This window comes from Accipiter gentilis, chromosome 1 (genome assembly GCF_929443795.1).
Source record: "Accipiter gentilis chromosome 1, bAccGen1.1, whole genome shotgun sequence".
Lineage (NCBI taxonomy): Eukaryota > Metazoa > Chordata > Aves > Accipitriformes > Accipitridae > Astur > Astur gentilis.
Genome location: NC_064880.1, coordinates 16,870,085 through 16,891,275, shown reverse-complemented (window position 1 = coordinate 16,891,275; position 21,191 = coordinate 16,870,085). Strand labels below are relative to the sequence as shown.

The 21,191-nt window shown below is 40.6% G+C and overlaps 1 protein-coding gene across 2 annotated transcripts; it reads right to left on the bottom strand.

The window, feature by feature from the left end:
* Positions 1–430: 430 nt before the first annotated feature.
* Positions 431–17,398, bottom strand: ACADL (acyl-CoA dehydrogenase long chain). 2 transcript variants are annotated; one of them, XM_049812543.1, is made up of 11 exons: positions 16,721–17,398; positions 14,682–14,843; positions 12,196–12,333; positions 11,581–11,745; positions 10,550–10,616; positions 9,103–9,267; positions 8,337–8,438; positions 6,976–7,089; positions 4,690–4,817; positions 2,472–2,558; positions 431–655 (listed from the first exon to the last, which is right to left on the bottom strand). In XM_049812543.1, exons 1-11 carry the CDS (start codon positions 16,792–16,794, stop codon positions 562–564), a joined length of 1,296 nt encoding a protein of 431 aa, XP_049668500.1. In that variant the 5' UTR covers positions 16,795–17,398; the 3' UTR covers positions 431–561. The 2 variants fall into 2 exon arrangements, with proteins under 2 accessions (XP_049668500.1, XP_049668510.1); XM_049812553.1 differs by having other exon boundaries at positions 16,852–17,398.
* Positions 17,399–21,191: the final 3,793 nt, after the last annotated feature.

Sequence of the window (21,191 nt, the reverse complement as noted above, 5' to 3'; positions counted from 1 at the left end):
TAAACATAGCAGTCAGTCATACATTCATTCCCTCCCCCTACAGCCAGTGGCTGCTGGGCAGTAACCACGTCTGCATATAGGAACAGCAGCCAAAGTTTCATGTTTTACTTCACCACAGTGATACTTCTCAAGGGGAAATACAAATTCACACTTATATTAACATTTAACTTTTGTTTATTTATTAAGAACATGGCTTCTCTGGAGAAGAGATTGATTCTGAAAAGTGAGGGCTAGATTCAATATAATGGCATCAAGTCTGAAAGACTGAGCTACCCATAATGTTCCAGACACAAAATCGCCTTTCACTACCAGAACTTTTGGAACCCAGAGAACTACTCTGTGTTGTCCAAAGATATTTAAAGTGAAAGTTCATTAAATATTAGATATCCTGCATACAAGTGCACTGTTACTAACAGTTCTTTTTTTAAAAAAAAAAGCGTCACTTCCTTGAAAGAATACAATACACCACATTTGTTTTACTTACATTCTGATGTCTGATTTTATGCCATATATTGACACAAAAGGATTCTAGAAGACTCTCCAAAGTAGTAAGCATCTGCCCTACTTGTCATTGACAATGTCTCTAGCAATAAGTTCTTTCATTATTTCATTGGTACCACCATAGATTGGCTGAACACGGGCATCCACAAAAGCTCTGAGGGGAAAAAACAAAACAAAACAAGGAAAAATTAAAAATAACTCCTCAGAATGGACATACAATCAAAAGAAAAAGATGTCAAGTTTTATCTTTGAAGACCCCTCTTTTCAAACTATGCTATTCCCATTTTTATTTCATCTTTCCAAGGTACTATGCCAAACTAGGAATTTGGTCAGTATCTCTTCCCTGTTTTTTTGTTTGCATTGTAAAGTCTCCAATCTCTCCTCTAATTAAACAAAAATAAAACAAAGCTCTATAAAACCAGACTTCTACCAGTTTTTGCCTGCCAATTCTTGTTCCCTCCTTTCCTCATGTCACCTGAGCATTAACTCAACCCTGGGCACCAAAGCCCCCATTCACCCACCACACACAATCCTCCAGAACAGCAAGCCTCCATGAACTGCAAGACCCAGGTGCCTCACTGTTGTGAAAAAACAACTCCTGCAGAGCCAAACTGATAGTTATCGTGGTAATTTGCTCTAATGCCCTGACCTGTCTGATCCTGTCAAGAGGACTGCTAATGGTGCTGTCAGTTATTTCTTTGAGGTGGGACTCAAAACACCTTGGAGGAAAATAAAGTGCCAACTGGTTTCACACCAGCAGGCTACAGCCTTCTACTGACACCAGCTCCAGCTCCATTTGGGCCAGCAGCTGAAAAGCTGCATGCAGCCAAACCATGTACATCCTCATGCTGGAACCGGCCCCAGTACATGCACAGCTGGTGACAGCACACAGGACGATGACAGTGTGCTTTTCCATCTTAATTCTGCTTCATTATACAGAGAGCAGCCCAGGAGCAATGTGGCATTCTCTGGAAACACACATGTTGCTGAACCACGGGGATAATAAAATCCTGTATGGACAACTGCACACATAGATAAGTAGGGGTTGGAGGACACCCTGAACAGGGCTTGCTGGCCTTCCTATTTAGTAAGATAGGGTGCAGAATACTCACAAATTACACTCATTAAAAATGTGCAGGAAAAAGTTATTTTAAAGCAACATTTCATACTCAATATATTTAGAATAAAAAAAAAACCCTAAACCTACTCAGTTAAAAAAATTAGTTTATCTGCTTATGACAACTGCATAGCAGTCCTGTTTTGGCTGTTTCTACTACCAGATTACCCTCTTTTTTTTTTTTCTTCTTTTTTTTTTATAAATAAAAACAGCACTCAAAAAACTCTACTTAGTGTGGCAAATGGCATGTACACAAAAGGAAGCACATCTTCACAGATAATACACAAGGAAATATATAAAAGAACTCCATAAATATCCCTAAATTCATAAAGTAAGCAAAAAATGAGGAATGGCAAATTCCTCTTTCTACATATAAATCTCTTAGCTTTTTCATTTAAAAAGGTGTAAAAAAGGTGAATGTAGACAGCCATGGGCTTGATTAGGCAATTTGTTATTTTGTGGTATTACACAAGATTTAGACTGACCAACATGTTTTCCTTCTTTCACACACATGCATTTAATTTCAGACAAAACATACAAACTAGGTCCCCTCATTTTTACTTTTTACATTGCTTCTCTGTTTTTTTAATTAACATTTTCTTCTAGAAAAGCAACTTCTGTTTTGTGAAAGAATAGATAATAATTGCTCAGCAGCTTATGAATTATTTGGAGAATCAAAACAAAGCCTTCCTAGCAGACATCTGTACAGTAGATTGCCTTTCAATAACCATGATGAGAAAAGGAACAGTAAATCAACACTAACACAAAACAACTAACAAGTAGACCTAAAGAAGAGCCTCATTTCACTTTGCTGGTAATCTTTTGTCATTCAAGTCTGAAATGTTACACTTACTTTGCTATTGGATACTCCCACATGTACCCCCATCCTCCGTGCAGTTGCACACACTGAGTAGCTATGTTGTTCTGGAGATCAGAACACCTTAAATGGCCAAAAAGAAATTTGTTTTTAGAAGGATGTTATGCTGTGAAACATTACTAGAGATACAAATAAGTTAGCAGAACAAGAATATAACCAAAGTTTTTACTCTATATAACTGCGATTAAATGCTGGCCATTAAAGTACTTTACATTCTGAGAGACTTTTTTCTTCCTTCATGATTGGTAAGAAATAAATACTGTTCAATTTAATATATTAAAGATTTGTTTTCCTTATGGAAGAGCTTTTGGAGAAGGAAAGCTTTCAAAATGGGCAAGCTTGTTTACCTTTCTCACAGCCCAAGAGATTTCTTTTGTAAAGCAGGTTGATATAGTCTCTTTTCATACCAAATCCCTCAGCTTTGTCAAAAATTAACAGCATCGCAGACTTCTCCCCCCCACTAGCAACATGCCAGAATGTTCTTTGAGTATAACCATCACCTGGGGATAATTTATTTTCCTCAACAGATTTTATAGTTTTCAATTCTAAAAAAAAAAATACTGTAATTCTTAAACAGTATTGCTCGCTGCAAAATATGAATTTAACTGCAAAATAAGATTTTAACTGCACTCGAAGTTCAAGCTAAAGTTAAAAAAAACAAACATGAAAAAAACCCAACACTTTCTAAGCATACAACTTTCAGAGTGGCAACAGAAGTAAAGAAAATGACAATTCAAGCCAATTGCTTCTCATGGAAAAATGTAAGAGTCCTTTTCTCCAAACCACTCCCCATCCAGCTAAATCCTTTGAGCGTATTATACCAATGTTAAGCCTGCAGCAGTGAGGCACTGCAACTGCCTCTCCTAAATACATTTTCAAATTAATTTAGGTATATAATACAACCTGCCACCATGAAATAAAACCTACAGACCTTTCATCAGATATTAGAAAAGAGATACACAAGCTATGTTTTAAAATCCTTCAAAGCTCTAACTCAAGTCATTGACTATTACAAAAGGTTTGAAGCAAAATCAACTGGAGTTGGTGTCCTGAAATATTAGGGAATAAAGCAATTCTACATTCAAGCATTTTCTAGACCATATAAGATAGTTCTATGGAAGGGAGTCACAGGGACTCCACTAGGGAAAGGGGAAATCTATAACAAAATGCGACGCTAAACAGTTGGGAGGGTGGGGGAGTTTCAAATGCTTTACTTTTACTTCCTCAACAACGTTCCCAACACAAGTCTACATATCTGAGCTGGCACTAGTTGTTTCCTCCTCCTCAACTGCCTCTGCTTATGTACCTGGTACTTCTAGGTAATCAGTGCCAGGAATAGCATGCAATCAAAATCCTTCCTCTCATAAATAGTCTCTCTGGATTCCCTTAGTATTCTCTACTCATTTCCTCTATATTTATTTTTATAAGTCTAGAATCTAAACCTATGCATCTTCCATAAAATTATTTGTTCATGTCTGATGTGCTTTTTTGTCCCATCCTTGCAAGCAAAATAAAACTATACAAATTCATGTGCTACTCACTATCTTAAAATGCTTCTATTTATCCAGCTTCGTCTGGTTAAACCTAAGTTAACAGATAGATAACACCACCAAGTATGGGGAGAGAGAGGAGGAGTTCTGGCCAATAAAGGAAAGCACTGTTTAGTCTCAGTTACAGGAATAGCTGTAGCCAGCTATTTCTTCCCAAAACCAGAGAGCTTCAAAAACTGGCTGGGCAAAACAGCTATTGCTAAGTAACATTAACTGAAAAGTATCGTACGAGCTTCAAATAAACCCGTGCTTTTAAATTTAAAAAACACCAAACACAACAAAATCAAAAAAAAACACCCAACAACAATTTGCTACAGTAAAATGTAAATGTTTGTCTAAATGCCAATGAAGTACTCACTTTTACTTGATGCTAAAGCTGAGTCCTGATCTTGTTATTAATGGAAGCCCATTTTAAAAGCTATTATTTTGAAATTGATCTGTTTAACCAACACTGGTTTTCAATGTAACTAAGATTTTTGTTGACTACATGACTAAAGGTAAAGCTAGTGGTCTCTATTAGAAATTGACAATGTTATTATTAATCAGACAGTAATTTTATCTTTTCCTTAGATCTGAACAGTGTTTTTATCACTAGACTGTCAAGATCATGCAAGTAACACTTCCAAATTACTTTAACCACATACCAATACTTTGCCATAGAAGCTGTGGAGGAGTCCAGACGTTTATCTGCATGCAGCTGCAAACAGTTGTCCATAAAAGCTCGGCCCACGCAAATCTGCGTTTTCATTTCTGCCAACTTGTGCTGTACCGTCTTATTTTGGAAGTGGATAGAGGAGGCAGAGGAAAGAAAGAGCAGAAGTAGTACAGTTTTAAAGTGATATCTGAAGTAGGAAATGGAGCATTTCCTAAGAGGATTTCTGTTAGAAATCACCATTTCAAACAACTTTGGCTCTGTACACCAAAAGACAGCTTACTTTCCATACAATTATGTCTTTACCAATCTTATTAGAGAAAATTACTGCCCTTTACTTCTCAAGGCCAACTCAAAACATGACCTTAAGAGAAAAACCCCAAGAGCCTGGAAACAAATTCCTAGAGAGCACAGAGTAGGAGGCACTGGGTGCTCTGTCACCTTCAGCTCCCTCTTGTGGGGGAATGTCCTTTCACTCTGTAGAGCCACTAACTTCCCCAATTAATAACATTTCATCATCTATTGAATGCTTTTTCTATGCATTCAGTTCTTCAGAGTTTAAGTCACATGCAAAGAGACACAAGCAAAACAAAAGGAAATTTTAGTCTAACTATCAGAAGGTTTTTCAACACTGAGTTCTGCCACATTGGAAAGGGGTTTTGAGATAGAAGAGGTAAAAATCCTTCACTAAGATTATGTAAAACCAGACCAAGCAAGCATTCAACCATCTTCTTGTAATTCTGGTAGGGAGGGGACAAAAACACCACCCAGTAACAAAAGTTTTTTCTAATCTCACATTTCTAAAATTGTATATATAAAAAAATCTTCTTGCTTCCCTTGACAATAAATACAATGGACCAGTCTACTATTACAAAGAAAAGACTCGATTTCAAACACTGTCCTGTAGCATGCCTAAACAAATTAAGCAAACCAGAGCTCTAATTGAAAGGATTTTTGATTATGTGCACATTCTAGCCATCAGCAACAAAAAGGAAACTGAAAAGGTATGCACAAATGGATTATTTTGGCAAAAATAATATACTTCATGAAGTTTATTGGCCGCCTGGTGGTCAACAGTTGGCTAGCCTAAAAAAGGAGCAGATTATTTTGGATGCCTCTGCACAGTGAACTACTACAATTACAAAGCATCCCCTACCTATATAAAAAAAAAAAAGTGAAATACATTTCTTTTGTGTTAAAGCTGCACACACTAAATTCCATCTGGAATTACAGATTTTTGAATGCTAACTTTAAAAACAGATGAAGATCATAATTTCCTGAAAGATACTTAGCATTCCAGCCCCTAAAGGGCCCAATTCTGCTGCTATTCACAAATAAAGATTTTATTTTGACAAACTCTCAGGACTTGGATTTTTTTTTTTTTAATTATTTCAAAAATATTTAAAAAAAAAAAAAAAAAAAAAAAAAGATGTCAACATCCACTAACCCATATGAGTCATTTCTATCCTATAAACCAAACACGCAGGAGCTTGGTCTGCTTCAGCCCTAACAGCTAATGGGGTTTTTAGGAAAATTGTAACATCACAATATTGCGGAAAGCAACATCTGTTTTATGACTGCAACTAAAGAGTGTAGGCATAAATGTCTCAAAACACAATTAGCTACCACTGCCAGGAGCAAGGTATGCTCACAGAGAATGACCCAACAGTTTTATACGCAGTCACTTAAATACCCAGCTAGCTGAAGAATCTCATTACAATATCCATAAAGCTGAATACAAACACCTCTGCAGGCATTCAGGCAGCAAGGTCACTGCCCGGGAACCCCCACCAGCATTAGCCTCAAAGTTCGTTTTTCTGCAATGCATTACGTGCAGAGGAATGCAATACCTGCAAGTGCACCAAGCTCTTCTGCGGTTTGTAGGATTCCAGGCAGATACAGAAATATAAGCAGGTGTGACAGACCCTGTGATTAGGGCTTCCGACAGTAAAATGCAAGGCTAAGACCAGCAAGGTAATTTTTCTTCATCAGCAGCAAAAAGCCAGTATAGTTTCTACCCGCATATTTCACTTCCAAAAGCAGCACTGCTGGGAGGTATCTAACTGAATCATACATTAAGGCTTTTGTGATGTTGGGTTTTTGAATTTTTTTTGTTTTTCAAAAATGAACAATGGGCATGGAGGGAAAAACTAGCCACAGTCCAACAGTGAAACCTGTGCAAATAGTCCTTTGAAAACAGCTCAGTGATTTTCATTTGCTATTTTACATACACAGATGTAAAGCAAATGCACACTGGAATCTCTCAGTTCAAACTCACCTGCAAGTGTGCAATTGTCTTCCCAAAAGCTTTTCTTTGCTTCACATAATTCCTTGTTTCTTCAAACATGAATTCACAACTGGCAAGAGCCATATCAGCAATTAGCAGTCTTTCCTTTCAAAACACAAGTTACGGAATCCAGTTGAATTAGTTCTACATTTCTCCATATCAGATGCACAATTGGGACACAGATGTTCATTATTCATTAAGGGAGGGGGGTCAGAAGTCACACTAAGTATTAAACCAGACACACTGCATTACTGAAATTAATGAGTGGGACAAATGCCTTGCTGCCTGAAACTCACTTTTAAGTCTTTTCCGGTGTAATGTTCTATCACAACAATGCCTCAAAAAATAGCTATAAATCAACCACAAGACTCTTACTGACTGAAAAACTCACATCGAATTCTATTTCAATTATTGGTTTTCACTGCTCAGTTTAACAACTGTATTTAACAATTTCAATAGGACACCTCTAGAAAAAAACAAAACCTACAAAAAACCTGGTTGTTTTTTCCTTCCTCATAACATGTTGAAAACAGAAACTAAGAACAGAACAGTTACTTCTAGCACCACTGAAATCATCCAAGACATCATGTTGAACCTGTTCATGAGTACATCTACTTCTTTAAACCAGTCAAAAATTTCCTTTGATCAGGTTTCATATTTACTCACAGTATAAAATTAAATAAACATGATCCCTACCAGATGAGGCAAATACAAAGTCATAGTTTTGATAAAGCACATTCACATTTTGAAAAACCACATTGCCTTTTTTGTCCTCGCAAATAACACCAAAACTTCATAAACTAAGTCATAAACTGTTATTTCCACTAGCAAGGTATTTTGGCAACTGAACAATTTCTTTACTTTGCTATATGGACAAAGAAAGAGTTCCTTATATCTTTAATATGCTCCTACTGGTAGAAGAGCTAGAACAACAGTACTTGCTTGTTTCTTTAATGAGAATGCCAAATGCATCAGAGACTTCCAAGCTATATTTAATTTATGAAGCAAAGTGGTTCCATGATAGAAGTATACAAAAAAAACCTGTGGTATGTTCTTCTAAATACACTACCCTCAGGTTCTTCAGTAGCTGGGCTGTTGATTAGATCTGGTTTTGAGCTGGTGGGATATCAACATGTTTACCAATACCTAAAGAATTGCACTTTTAGCACTAGGAACTGTGTACTTCAGATAAAAAGCAGCAATACCAACACAATGTTGCCTACACACCCTGATTCTGAGCCCAACGTGGCTCCCCATGATACATAATCTTCAAGACTAAGGCAGATTCTTGCAATGACAAAAATTGTCTCCGTATACTTCCTACAGACAGCAAACACTCACGTTCCTCTTACCTGAGGGAGCTCTGCCATCAGATAATAGAAGCCTTTGTTCTCTTTTCCAAGCAAGGCACTGGCTGGCAACCGCATATCTTCAAAAAACAGCTCTGCTGTGTCCTAAGAGGATTTTAAATGCAACAGTTTATAGCTTGACGTTCTCATCTCTTCATTCTTCACACTTCTTTTGCTCCATTTTTTTCTTGGTATTGTACACTAACTTGAAATTATAGAATCATTTAGGTTGGAAGGGTCCTCCAGAGGTCATCTAGTTTTATCTCCTACTCAAAGCAGCTCCAGCAAAGCAAGCAGCTGAGGGCCTTGTCCAGTTATGCTTTCCAAAGATGAAGGCTCCATGACCTCTCTGGACCCCTGTTCCAGTATCTGATCACTTTTATGGTGAATTTTTTTTCTTGATACCTACTTAGAATTTTCCTTAATGTAACTTGTGCCCCTTGCCGCTCTCCCTTCATTGTGCCCCTCTAAGAAGAATCAGGCTCCACCACCTCTACAGCCAACCATTAACGACCTAAGACACCAGTAAGATCCTGTCCTCTCAGGCTTCTTCAGAGTGAACAAATCCAGCTTCCACAGCCTCTTCTTGCACATCACATGCTTCAGACTTCCATAGGCAAACTCAGCATACATACTCTGCATGTGTATCATTTGTACTCTAAAGCCTAAGAACTAGAATAGCACCACAGTTCCGTTTTACATTTTTGTAGCTAAAGCTAGGCATTAAATGGTCCAAGTCTATTATGTCTTAGGGGTTGTATGAACTCACTTGAGCTTTCAGGCCAATCTTGTTCAGCTTGCGTCCTTTGATGAAACCTTTGGTTCCATTTTGCACCAGAAAAAGGCTGATCCCATGAGCAGGAGATCGGGCTTCCCGGTTTGTAACTGCAACCACAATCACAACATCGCTCATCCAACCATTTGTGATAAATACCTGTAAAAAATGCAAGTTGGAATAAAGCAATGAGCTAGGTGGATAAAAGTTAGAAGAGATCATCAAGTAACAGAAAGAAAAATTGCATCAATACTTTCATAGGTGAACTGAAAGACAAGGTGTCCAGAAGAATTTTAAGTTTTAAGCTGTCTGAATTAAGTGTTTTGGAACAAGGTCTATTAAAGCAGGAACTAGTTTGTGAAGTATTGTGTGGGTCAGAAGTGTGAAGTTAAAGAACATACATATCTGTTTCTTTTGTCTGTCCCATGATAAAGAAGGAAGATGGTATCAACTGTAGGTATTAAATGGAACACAGAGGTTCTCTTCTCTAGAAATTAAATTAGCAAGGTATAACATGCAAAACTATCAATGGCGTCTTGTCACAACTGCTTACAATAATCCTGTAGAATGACTCATGAACCTGCCAAAGTGATCCATCTTAACTCCAGCAAAAGAAATGAGCTATCTGTCCTGCTTGGCTTCAACTGTGCAGCATGAGCAAGTATCCTTTTGAACACCTGTACGTACATACTTGCTTGCACATATTCTCACCACTTGAAGTTCTGCTAAGGCCAGAAGTCTCTATCAGTACCATGTTATCAGCAGGAGTACAAAAGAAGGGGGGAAGAAAGAAGATTAAGACATTTCATAGCTTTAAAAAAAAAAAACCCATTGAACCCACACTTTCATGTAAACACTGTTTCTGCCTTCTTGTTTTTTATTTCGGCAATAAAAGGTCAATGCTGCCAGCTTTACAATGGCTTGACAACACACGCAGAGCATCTGATGCAGTTTGGTTTTTTTTCTCCTAACATGACCAGCAGGCTCCTGAATAAAGATTCCACAGCTTGCATTGTGGCAACACAACTTTTTCATCAGGCCACAGAAGATTTCACAGTGGTAGTATATATATTTTGTTGTTCAACCTCAGTACTAAAAACCAGCCCTGGTCCTGCTTATACTATGCAGGCTTTGGGGATTTTCCCCTTTTCTTCTTTAAGGGGAAATAGGCCTTTGGATAGGGCAATTTAAAAGCTACAAAAAGAACCTACTCGGGTCCTTCCATAAATTGGTCCATAAACTGCCAGCAACAGATATATAAAAAAGAAATACAACAGTCCTATAAAAAAAGTAACTGGGAAAAAAACACCACACAACATAACCCACAGAAAAAACAAAGGTGAAAGGACTGGAGGGAGATACTAACAGTGGTGTATATCCTTCAATGTCTAAATACATTCAGTTCCCAAAGTCTATGAGCAGTTTATGTCTGTTCACTTACCTTACTCCCATTAAGAATCCAGTCACTTCCATCCTTTTTTGCATATGTTCGTATTCCCTGCAAGTCACTAAAATGAAATTCAAAAGGTCCTTCAAAAAACCATTCCAGAAGCTGCAATTTGTATCTTGAATTCTACCCAGTCTAAAGCGAGGTAGGTATATATTATACTGTACAGGCACCGGCTCAGTGAAAACACATATGAGGATAGTGAAACACTGTGAAATAGCTTAGAGTGCAACACAGAAACCCCAAGCATGCTGTGGAAAGGGATGATAAATCTATGCAATTGTACAAGAGCATGAAGTCCCATTTTAACATATCTGCTTGTGGAAGGTGGTGTAAAACAAGCACTGACAGCAACGGGTCAGCATCCCCTTATGCCAATATGCCTTAGATGACAAACACCAGACAAAACCACACCCTCCCAGCAGACTCAACTCTGATGAGGAGGCTCTGTAACAAGCCACTGGCAACATCTACCATTTGTAGAATCATGGCACCAACAGGTTTTGCTCTTCACGTGCACCTCTCTGTTTTGAAGCTGGCCAGATCAGGTGTGTCCGCTCCAAACATGTGCTGTCTGCCCTTCAATAATTAAGGGCAAGGAGGGACATTTCTGCTTGAAATGATTCAGAGGAAAGAAAAGAAGGTGTTCTGTTCCACAACAAAAGCTAATAGTCAAGTCAAGCCCTCTTTACCAAAGTATGGAATTTTCTCCTGACTACATTTCATATTGAAAGTACGTTCACATGGCAAGCAAGTTAGTGACTATAAACACAAATACAAAGCATATTTGCCCACAGCGGGACAATACTGAAATAGATTCTGAGGAAGTATCTTGAAATAACAAAGCTATAATAAAGTAATCTATAAGTAACAGTTGTTTTTGAGGTTGGTTTTATCCTAATCTAGGATACTGTCTAGTCACTAAGATAACCACATAACCAGGAGGGTCAGGAATTTTTTTCATGGAGAACATTATGTGCTGTTTACTGATTTAAGACCATTGGTTTAGTATTTATTTAGCGTACCTGCCAGCCCCAGGTTCTGTCATGGCAATAGCTCCAATACACTTGCCTGCAACCATTTCAGGGATAAAGTGTTTAATTTGCTCTTCAGAACCATAGTTTGCAATGTAGGGCATGACTATATCTGAATGAAGGCTGAATCCTGGGCCAGTACAGTTAACATACATTCTTGGGGAGAAGGGAAAAAAGAAAGAAAGTTCAAACATAAGTACTACAAAGATTTAAACATTGGCATTTACACAGTTACAATAGACCCAACAATGAAGAAATCCCCACCACACAGAAGTCTCAGACATAATCTAAGTTTATGGCACTTGTACTGTTATTTATAGAATGTACTTTCACAGCCAAATGAGTGTATAACCTACCAGACTAACTATGCTGCTTCCCCCAGCCACAGAGTCCTAACAGCTGAGCACAATGACATTTGTTACCTAAACAATCATCTGGAATACTTAAAACAGGAGAGATTTGCATACGTCTAAACTATCATTTCCATGAGAAAGATAACACCATTTTCTGTGAGCAAACATATTCCACAATGAGGACATCTTATGGAAAAACATACAGTCTCCTGACAATATCACTGAAATTCTTCCTGAAGCATCTAATACTTACTGCTCCTCCCAGACCACAGCTGAAGAGAGAATATCCGCTCCAATGCCCCCATGTTTTTCAGCAATAGCAACACCCAGCAAACCCTGTTGTCCAGCCTTTTCCCAGAGCTCCCTGCTCACCTGGCCATTCTTCTCCCATCTGCAAAATGAATACAAGAGCCGAGTCACACATTAAATCCCCCATGCACTACTGTTTATTTGACGTGGCTGCTGCTTCACACTAGCGCACCTGCAGCCAGGTTTCACTGCATAGGAAGAGACTTTCAGTCTCCCCAACACACAATGTGTGGGGTACATAGACAACTGTATTTCCCAGCTAAGAAGCAGTGGCTTAATAACAGGTTTTCTATTCTTCAAGTCCACAGATGCTACTGGCATTACAGGGACACCAACTGTGTAACAAGTTAAACTCCTCCTTCCAACATATAACCTGACATCTCTTCAAGCCTCATTATGAAGGGCAGTGCTGCCTATTGGTCTGAGTACCACACTGGTATTTAGGAGGTTTAGGCACAAACATCTCGATAATTACAAGCAGGTCTTTATCTTCCTGACATTCCATTTTCTTCACATACAAAATGAGTATAACACATCATCTTTTGTGAAAGCTTTCAACTCTGCCAATGAGAACTTCTTTATAAGTACCAAGTGTTAACACATTAGTCGCTTTTATATAAAAACTGGTCCCTGTGCACTTACTACAAGTCAACACTGTATCTGGTAAATTACTGCTTTAAGGTGGTTTTGGGTTTGTAAATAGATAGTTGAAGCTTATCTTCTGACAGTTTGCGAACTTTAACACCAGAGGAATTACTTATTCTTGAAAAAATAGTGCCTTTTTATCGAATTTGCCAACTCAGTAGAAAGCTGGATGGCCATTAAGGGCCCAGCTTTATTTTTTTTTTGAAGTCTCTCTTTTTTTAAAAACCGCAATTTTAAAATTATGTTGTAGACCAATTGTATCAGAGACACTCCTCTGACACACCTATGTGCAGCCTAGCTATACCATAACACTTTTATCCACAGTTAATCAAGTATCTTATCCCACATATTTAAGCCTATTCCCAGAGCTTTTGCTCCTACACTGAAAATCTTAAAAAAGTCTCTCTTGTGACCATCTATGCTTTCCCCCCCACACTCTTAGGGCCATTCCTGTCTCTACTTCACCCATCACCAAACCTTCTCACAATAATCCACAACTGCATTCACTGATGCCATATTTGTCTCTTCACATCAGCCCAGCCAATTAATATACTACGCCTGAAGCCTCCTTGTTTACTTGAAAGGTGCAAGAACAGAATGGTCCATAGGTCACTGAAGTGATGCAAGAACACAAGTCCAACTTGTTCCAGTCTATCTAGAAAATTGTTGTGTCAGCAAGTTAGTAAACAGGTTCTTCAGTAACCTCGAGCAGAGCCAGTACCTGTTCACAAACCTGCACTAGAAGTCAATTCTAACAGAAGATGAGGCAAAACATTTGGTTTTGTGGACAGAATATGATTGTACAGTGGAAGAGCACGCTACTTTGAGGTCATGGTTTGAGGATAAAAAAAACCAGTTGGCAACAACCCTGACGTAAGCTGTTTCCATTGCTTTCTGCTGTTCATTTCTGCCCGAGCCACAACACCCCACCTACTCAACTGTGTCATCTAAACTGTGGATACACACTGTGAGCTGCATCACAGAAACTCATCTAGCAGCGTGATTTAAGAATAAAAGCCCTTCACTACCCGCTGGTGTTTTCACAAGAATGTTTTCCAAGTAAAGTAAAAATTGCCTAAGACACCACTGCAGCTTAACACTTTCTGTTCAAAAACATGTTCCAAGTTCATTTATTTTCTTTCCCCAACTATAACGTGATTGGATATAGCTAAAATAAGGGTGAAAACCACCCTCCAGCTCTAGTTCAATGGAAGTGTGACACGTCTACTCTGTGCAGAAGACCACACTAATTTCCACAGCAACAAAAAAGATAGAAATGTAAAGGAAGATATTTTGTCCAAGTTTCTTGGGAATATATAATCCAACTTACCATCCTACATGTACTGTATTTACAAAATCTACTGCAATGTAACCTAGACATAATGTCAGTGCTTTTTTGGATGACAGCAGTACAGTAGCATGGGAACTGAATTTCCTCCCTAATTCCACCCTCAAGACATCAGTGTCAGAGTTAATAACTACAAGCAGGGATACTTTCACTGCAACTCTGCAAACTGCATTTGTCTGCTCAGAGGCCTAAGACAAGGATGCCAGATTGCCTACACTGGAGCTCAAAGAACGCAGTGAATTTTGATTATGTGTGATTATTTTTTCGCATATGATTTTCATAGGCAGGTTTGTTTTAATTGAGTAAACTTGAAATAGAAAGCTTGTAAGTGAAAATATCCTGTTTATCCTATCAGATTAAGAGTAACACCCTAAAAAGCATTTTGGGGGAAAAGTGCGCATTATTTGGCAAACCAGAATGTTTAAGAGCTATCTTACTCTGTGTGAAAAGGCAGCACTTCTTCCTGAAAGAACTTCCTGGCACTCTCCCTGAAGATATCATGATCTGATGAGAAGATCCTCCGAGTGCCTATATCAGTCAAACTTTTAGCAGAAGATGGTTCTGGGCGCTTTGTGCCATGCTGTTCAGTTTGCAGAGGACTGCAAAAGACAAGCGAAAGCATCTGTTAGGACACAGGAAATCCTATTTACATAACTCTTTTAAAAGAAAGGAAACACCTGTGTTGTTAAACACAGTTCACACCCCAAGTCTAGCACACTGTTAGCTCCAAAGTATACCCACAATAAATATGAAGACCTAAAATACACTGTACTTCACCAGGCTGTGAAAGGAGGTAAATCAAGACTGGTTTTCCTTAGCACTTCAAATAAATTAAAAACAATAATAATACCTACATAGGTAGGAGGATAAAGTTTCTGTTCATTAGAGATGCTAAAAATCATCACTGCCTTCTCCCCCTGCCACAAAACCTCCAAAATGCAGTTCAGCTCAATTTAAACTGAGGGGTTAACTTTTTGAACAAGTAAACTTTTTTGTGGGTTTTGTTCATTCTGTACATGCCCCCAAAAGTCCCAAATTTGCAAATCTATGACACCAAAAATTCACACACTCAAAATAAAAGCAAGTACAGCATGGATTTGCATGCTCTGAGGGCTGTATTACACTCTGCGTTATCACATACAACTGCATAGTTCTAACCTTGAAAATACTACTTTCTAATTCCTTTTAACTTTCAGAATTTTTGTGGTACAGGAATCCTCCCAGAACTCTGATAAAAATCTATGTAAAAGTAAAATGCTTCTTTAACAAAAAATAAAAACTGAAACAGTGGTAAATGTCAGTAGTTGAAACCACAAGGAAAGTATAATTACAAAATAATAAGGAAGGGTTTAAAGCTTTTTTAGGGATTTAGAATGTCATGCAGGACATGCTACTTTAGGGCTGAAATGAAAACTCATTTCTTATATTTGTGCATTGGGTTCTTTGACTTGCTTTTATTTTATTGCCATAAACCATCAGAAATTATAAATACAGAGCTGAGCTATATTAAATGGAAAAGGCATTCGCTGTTCCTTTCTCAAACTATTTTGTTCATCTCTCCTCAGTTCCTCAGCACAGCACAATAATTGTGTGTAGTCCCACAGAGCTTAGCTGAGCCTGCAATTATTTACTCCATTACTGACACGAAGGTCTTTATTTATTGCCACATGAAGTTACTCACGCTCTTCCTGGTGCAAAGGATTAAACATCCCTGAAACAAGACTCTATTTACTTCCAGTGGTATTTGGAAGAAATGGGCTACTGCAACTTGCTTGTTCAGTATTTTGTACCCTCAAATGCAGGCTTCCCATATTTGGCACACAGCGACTCTCCCAAAAGCTCCACCTTATTTTTAAAGCTGCTGAAGACAATACTGAGCTTTTTCTAAGCCCACTCTTTGATTTAATTGCAGCTCACAGCTTACATGGCACATGGGGATGGGGCCAGACCGTCCCTTCATGCCAACCACTGCCCCAGACCTGCGGGGTCCAGGCCGCAGCCCAGGGCACGCAGGGGGCTCCCAGAGGCGCCGGGCACCGGTCGTTCACCCAGACGCCAGCTGCCTCCTGCGATGGGGGCACAAGCACACACCTATACACACACGCCTATGCATACATATACGCCCGTGCCTATGACCTTCCCGCCACACGCATACAGAGCACACATACATAGCCCCCCAAATATACAGAGGTACATACACCCACCGCATATCTATACTTATAGATACGTGCACATATAACACGTGCGACCCCATGAACACGTACACCCCCACCCCCACGCAGACGGGCAAATACATACACGCACCCTCCCCTCTTACCCGCACCCTTACGGTGCGCGCCGGCAGAGCCCCCAAACACCAGCTCCCGGTTACCGCCCGCCCTGCACGGCACACACCCGCCTTCCCACCCGCGCACTCAACGCCCCCCCTCCCCCCTCCCGGCGATGCCCACCAACGCCGGCCCTGGGCCCCGCTAACCTGGCCTGGGCAGAGAAAGGCCGGGGGCCGACGGCCCTCAACGACCGGCGCAAGCGGAGCAATCGCGCCGCCATCTTGCGCCACGGCGGGACAAGGCGGCAGCGGCAGGCGGAGGGCGAGGTGATCCTCACCACGTCACGGCGGCGCGTTGTAAAACCCGTGGGTTGGTCATGTTATTATTGTTATTGTCGTTTTCTTTCCGGGTCGTTTAGGGGTAGCTTCTCGGTTCCGTCAGCGTTGCTCCTCTCCTCACCCTGTGTAGCAAATGGAAGGATTTCTGCTGCCCAAAGCCTCTGTCGCAAGGCGCACCCCTGTAGTCATCCCTGCTCCCGCCTTCCTACGGTTATAAATCCCTTCTATTACATCTGGGCTTACAATAGGATTGCGATGAAACATCTGTATTATTTTTCTAATGTAGTTTTAGAATCTCGTTACAGAGGAGAGCGGGAGCAAAGGCGGCTCAGGCGGAGCCAGGGAGGGTGAGGTGGCCGACAGGAGGAAGCGTATTATGGATTCAGGGGCTGTTTGGGTGATTGCGCTGGGCATGAGCCGCTCCCAGCTTTGCCGGGGCTCCCTCCTTCCTCTTCGGGGGCACCTCCTCAGGGACGGGGTTGTCACCCCTCCCCGGGTCGGCAGGCTGGCTTTTGGGGGACCTGACGTCCCCAGCCCTGGCAACGAAGCGATGGCGGGGGGGGGGAGGGCGGAGAAAACTGAGTTCCCCTCCCCCCGGGGCTTCTCCAGGCGGTGCGGAAGAAGAAGGCAGCGGCGGGCCCGGCAGCGCCGCTCGGTCCATTTTGGCGGCAGGACAGGCGGTCGCTGCCGGCCGCTCCCCGGGAGAAAACTGCCCTATGGCCTCCTAATGTCAGTGGGTTTTAGTTTGCGGAACCTGCACACCAAAATCTTTTAGCTTTTTTTTTTTTTTTTTTTTTTTGGGGGGGGGGGGGCTGTTTCCCTAAAGAGCGTGGTTTAAGATTATGATGTGCAGGGTCTTTCCAAAGGATGGAGGCAGTATTACATTCAGGAAGAGAAAACCACTGGAAGTGAGGGAAAGGATAAAAATTTATCAGTCTGCTCATAGTTCTTCCTCCCTTCAGCTCAGGTGGTTACCCTGCAGCACGGTGCACAGCCCTGATGTGCTCTCCTGTGATACTCTCCTGAGCCAACTGTGGGAAAGTTTTGAACTGTAACTGGGCATATTTCACTGAGAAAGGAGCTCCTATCTGCTTCCTTTACCAACAAAACCCTGAGATAAAAACTGACTAGAAAATAGATGTTACCAGTCGTCATTGTGATGAGGATTGGGATAAAATGGTATACAATCCCCATCAAAGGGATTTTATATGCTTTCCTCACTCCCCACGTGGTGTTGGGTAACCTTCAAGCGTTACCTTCCATAGTCATGAGATGGCACAAAAATTATAAGCAAAAAGTGAGTTTTGAGCCTTGATGTTTGTTGAGAAATGAAACAGAAGCTGAAAAGCAAGATTGTAATGGCTCAAAATGCAAAGTAGATCAGCCCAGAAGATATTTTTCAAAATCTTGCCATTTTAAAACTAATAATTTACTAGGAGGTCAATTGTACATAAGATTATGTTGAGAGAATTTCCGTGGTTTGGGTGTTTCTGTATATTGATCCATAGTCTAAATCTGTTGTAGTGTTTTTTAACAGATAAAAAAATATCTATCTTTTGATCAGTCCCATTTTCAGGTATAATGTTCCTACACCCTAAGCCAGAAGATGGCACTACAGGAATAGCTGTTCCTACAGATGGGCCTGCCTGAAAGGAGTCTTGCTTCTTGAGGGGCATATGTGTTTTCAGTGTGATGTACTGGCAATACAGAGAGCGAGCTGTCTGTGTGTACTTACAGCCAGAGCACCTGCATTAAAAAACCAGTTGTAGCCTGAAAACTTCTACCATTTTTTCATTTGGGAGTTTGATCTCATATTAACCATGCAGAGGCAGTTGAGAGGAAAGAAGTAAAACAGAGTTTGGTGGGAATTTACTGAATCTGGGTGCCCAGAGGTAAGATTTGGGCATGCCTACAAGGCTCCATCAGGTAGAGCCTCCTAGGGAGTGCCCTCCTTGGGCTGGCATAGGCTCCAGGGTGAGCCCACCACCTTGGTGGCTTTGTTGCAGTGGGAAGATCTGGCAGGACATATCCCATCACCCACACACAGGGTAAAGTGATAAGGGAGCTGAGAGATGGTAGATCCTGCCCTAAGCCACAGAAAAAAATCTTTGTCCAGGTTTCAAGTATCAGTTCCTGGGATCAGGAGATGCCTCAGACAGTGGTCAACAGGTTGACATTTTTCATACTAGGTTTTTTGGGAAGAAGGGTGGTTGTAAAAAATTGGATGTTAAGAACACTGATTTTTTTCTTTTGCATGTGCTTGCAGAAAACAGAGCAGAAATAGATACTGCAGCAGGGCAGAGAGTGCAAATGTGTTGTTGGCCTCCTTCTAGATGCTGTTTCCAATTTGGGATTGTCCTTTTCTTACAGCAGCCTAATGGGACTTTACAGAGACACAGCATAGCAGGGTTAAGTGACAGTTGTGTACCCCTTCCTAGTGCAGTCTGGTCCCTGCATCTCCATTCCTTGTGTGGGCATAGTCACAGGGTGAGTCACACGGATACGTTTTATCGTATGTTATTGGGTGTAAATTCTTTGGAACTAGTAGCTGTCCTGCTCTCTAATTGTGTGGTTAGTGGTAGACTTTTTCCTTTAATACTCCAAATGGCTAGAGATATCTGTGTTACACTGGTAAACACTGTATCGCCCAGTCATACCCAGCACTAGCAATATCCACCCCCCATGCAGCATGTTACTGCCCTGACCTGAGGACTCTGTGACATTTGGGCTTTGTTACAAATTGGTTTGGTTGAACAGGCCCTTTTGAGTCACCCATTCGTGTTCTTTTTTTATGATTTCCAGTGTTAATAGGTCATTGCTACAGCTGGAAAGGACCTGTATTCTCTTCAGTGCCTGCTTTGTTGGGAACAATGTCTAACGTGTTTACTACAGTAGATGTAATTTAAAGCGTTACCTTGCTGAAAAAAAATTGCATGTGGCCTTGCAAGATACAAAGTTAGCAAATAAGGGAGTTGTAGGTTACCTGGAGAAAAAGCGTTCAGGTGAAGCTCTGTGGGTAAGACAGGTTGAAATGAAATTTGTTTTGGTTTTGGTTAAACTTAATGTTCCTGTTGTTTATCTGAGGAGTACCTGTTCTCCAGACATGAAGACTGTACAAGTATATTCAGGTCAAAAGAGCCATATAGAAGGAATTACCTTTTTTTAGAAGAGACTTTCTGTCTTCCATTCCTACTGCAAGTAAAAGAAATTTTGAAGGAATTGAGCAAACAATTCTCATTGTATGCATTTTTTCTGTCAAATAAGTCACCTACAACTTTCCATGGGTATTCCTGAGCTGGGACATCATTAGTCCTATTACGTCTGCAGCAGCATCTGTTGCTGTGGAAGACTGTTCTCCTCCAGGGCTAGGTGTGTTGGATTTGGTTTTGACAACAGACCTTAACATGGAAAACCATCAGTTAATGCAGCCCTTGGATGCAAATGTCCTAATTTTTCTCAGAGCTTTTCCTGTGCCATTGGCATGTACTTGGCTTTTAAATAATTTTTGATATCCAAGGTACAAATCTGAAGTGGAAGAACTGCTTATAGGTATGTTCTTGGCTGATCAGTCATTCAAAAGAGATCCTCTGACAGCTGGTAGACACCGTGTACAAGCCCCGAAGGTGATTTCTGCCAGATGGTTGTCTATGTATTTGGATAATAGAGACTCCTGTTAAAAGAGCTATGGTTATTTGTATTCCTTTGTCTTGCTACATGTGATGGTGATACTGTGTAAAGACAAGCTGCAGGATCTGGCCAGAAGTTTCGAAAACACAGCAAGGGACAGCACTGACCCCTCTCACAAAGTACCTTATCCCCTTTTTAGACTTTCAGTCTGTGTTGCAAAGAGCATGTTCAGCTATTCATGTCAGATAAGAATAGCCTAGAGGTTTGGTTTCTGAGTAGGTTATTTAAAACTTATGTGCTGTCTTCTTTCAAGAACAAAGGTGCCAGTTTAGCACGTCTGCCCATCAGGGGACCTGCATGTTCTTCGTCCAACTTTTTTATGTTGGCATTATAGTGCAGGGCAAGCTGGAATAAGATGCAGAGCTCTCAGCTTACTTCTCCCTTGATATGTGACTCTCTTTAGTGTGCCTTTGCACGGGGTCACACTGTTAATCATGTGGGTGTGAGACAATGGGATAGAGAGAGACGGGCTGCAGCTGATGCATGTGCCTTCAAGCGGGCCTCCTCAGAGCCTGTGTAACCCTAGTAACCAGCTCTCATTCATCCATCCTGGCAGAGCACCACAATCGCACTCTCACTTTCTGACCACATGTGACATATAGGCACACCGCTACCAGGAGAGCCAGCTCCTTCAGCACGTGCCTTGGAGCAC

Excerpts from the sequence above, each read along its gene's own strand:
- ACADL (XM_049812543.1), bottom strand. The coding sequence starts at position 16,794 with ATGGCGGCGCGATTGCTCCGCTTGCGCCGGTCGTTGAGGGCCGTCGGC. Across the intron at positions 14,844-16,720 it reads CCTTTCTCTGCCCAGGCCAG|TCCTCTGCAAACTGAACAGC; the intron begins GTTAGCGGGGCC and ends TGTCTTTTGCAG. Across the intron at positions 9,268-10,549 it reads GGATTCTTAATGGGAGTAAG|GTATTTATCACAAATGGTTG; the intron begins GTAAGTGAACAG and ends CATTTTTTACAG.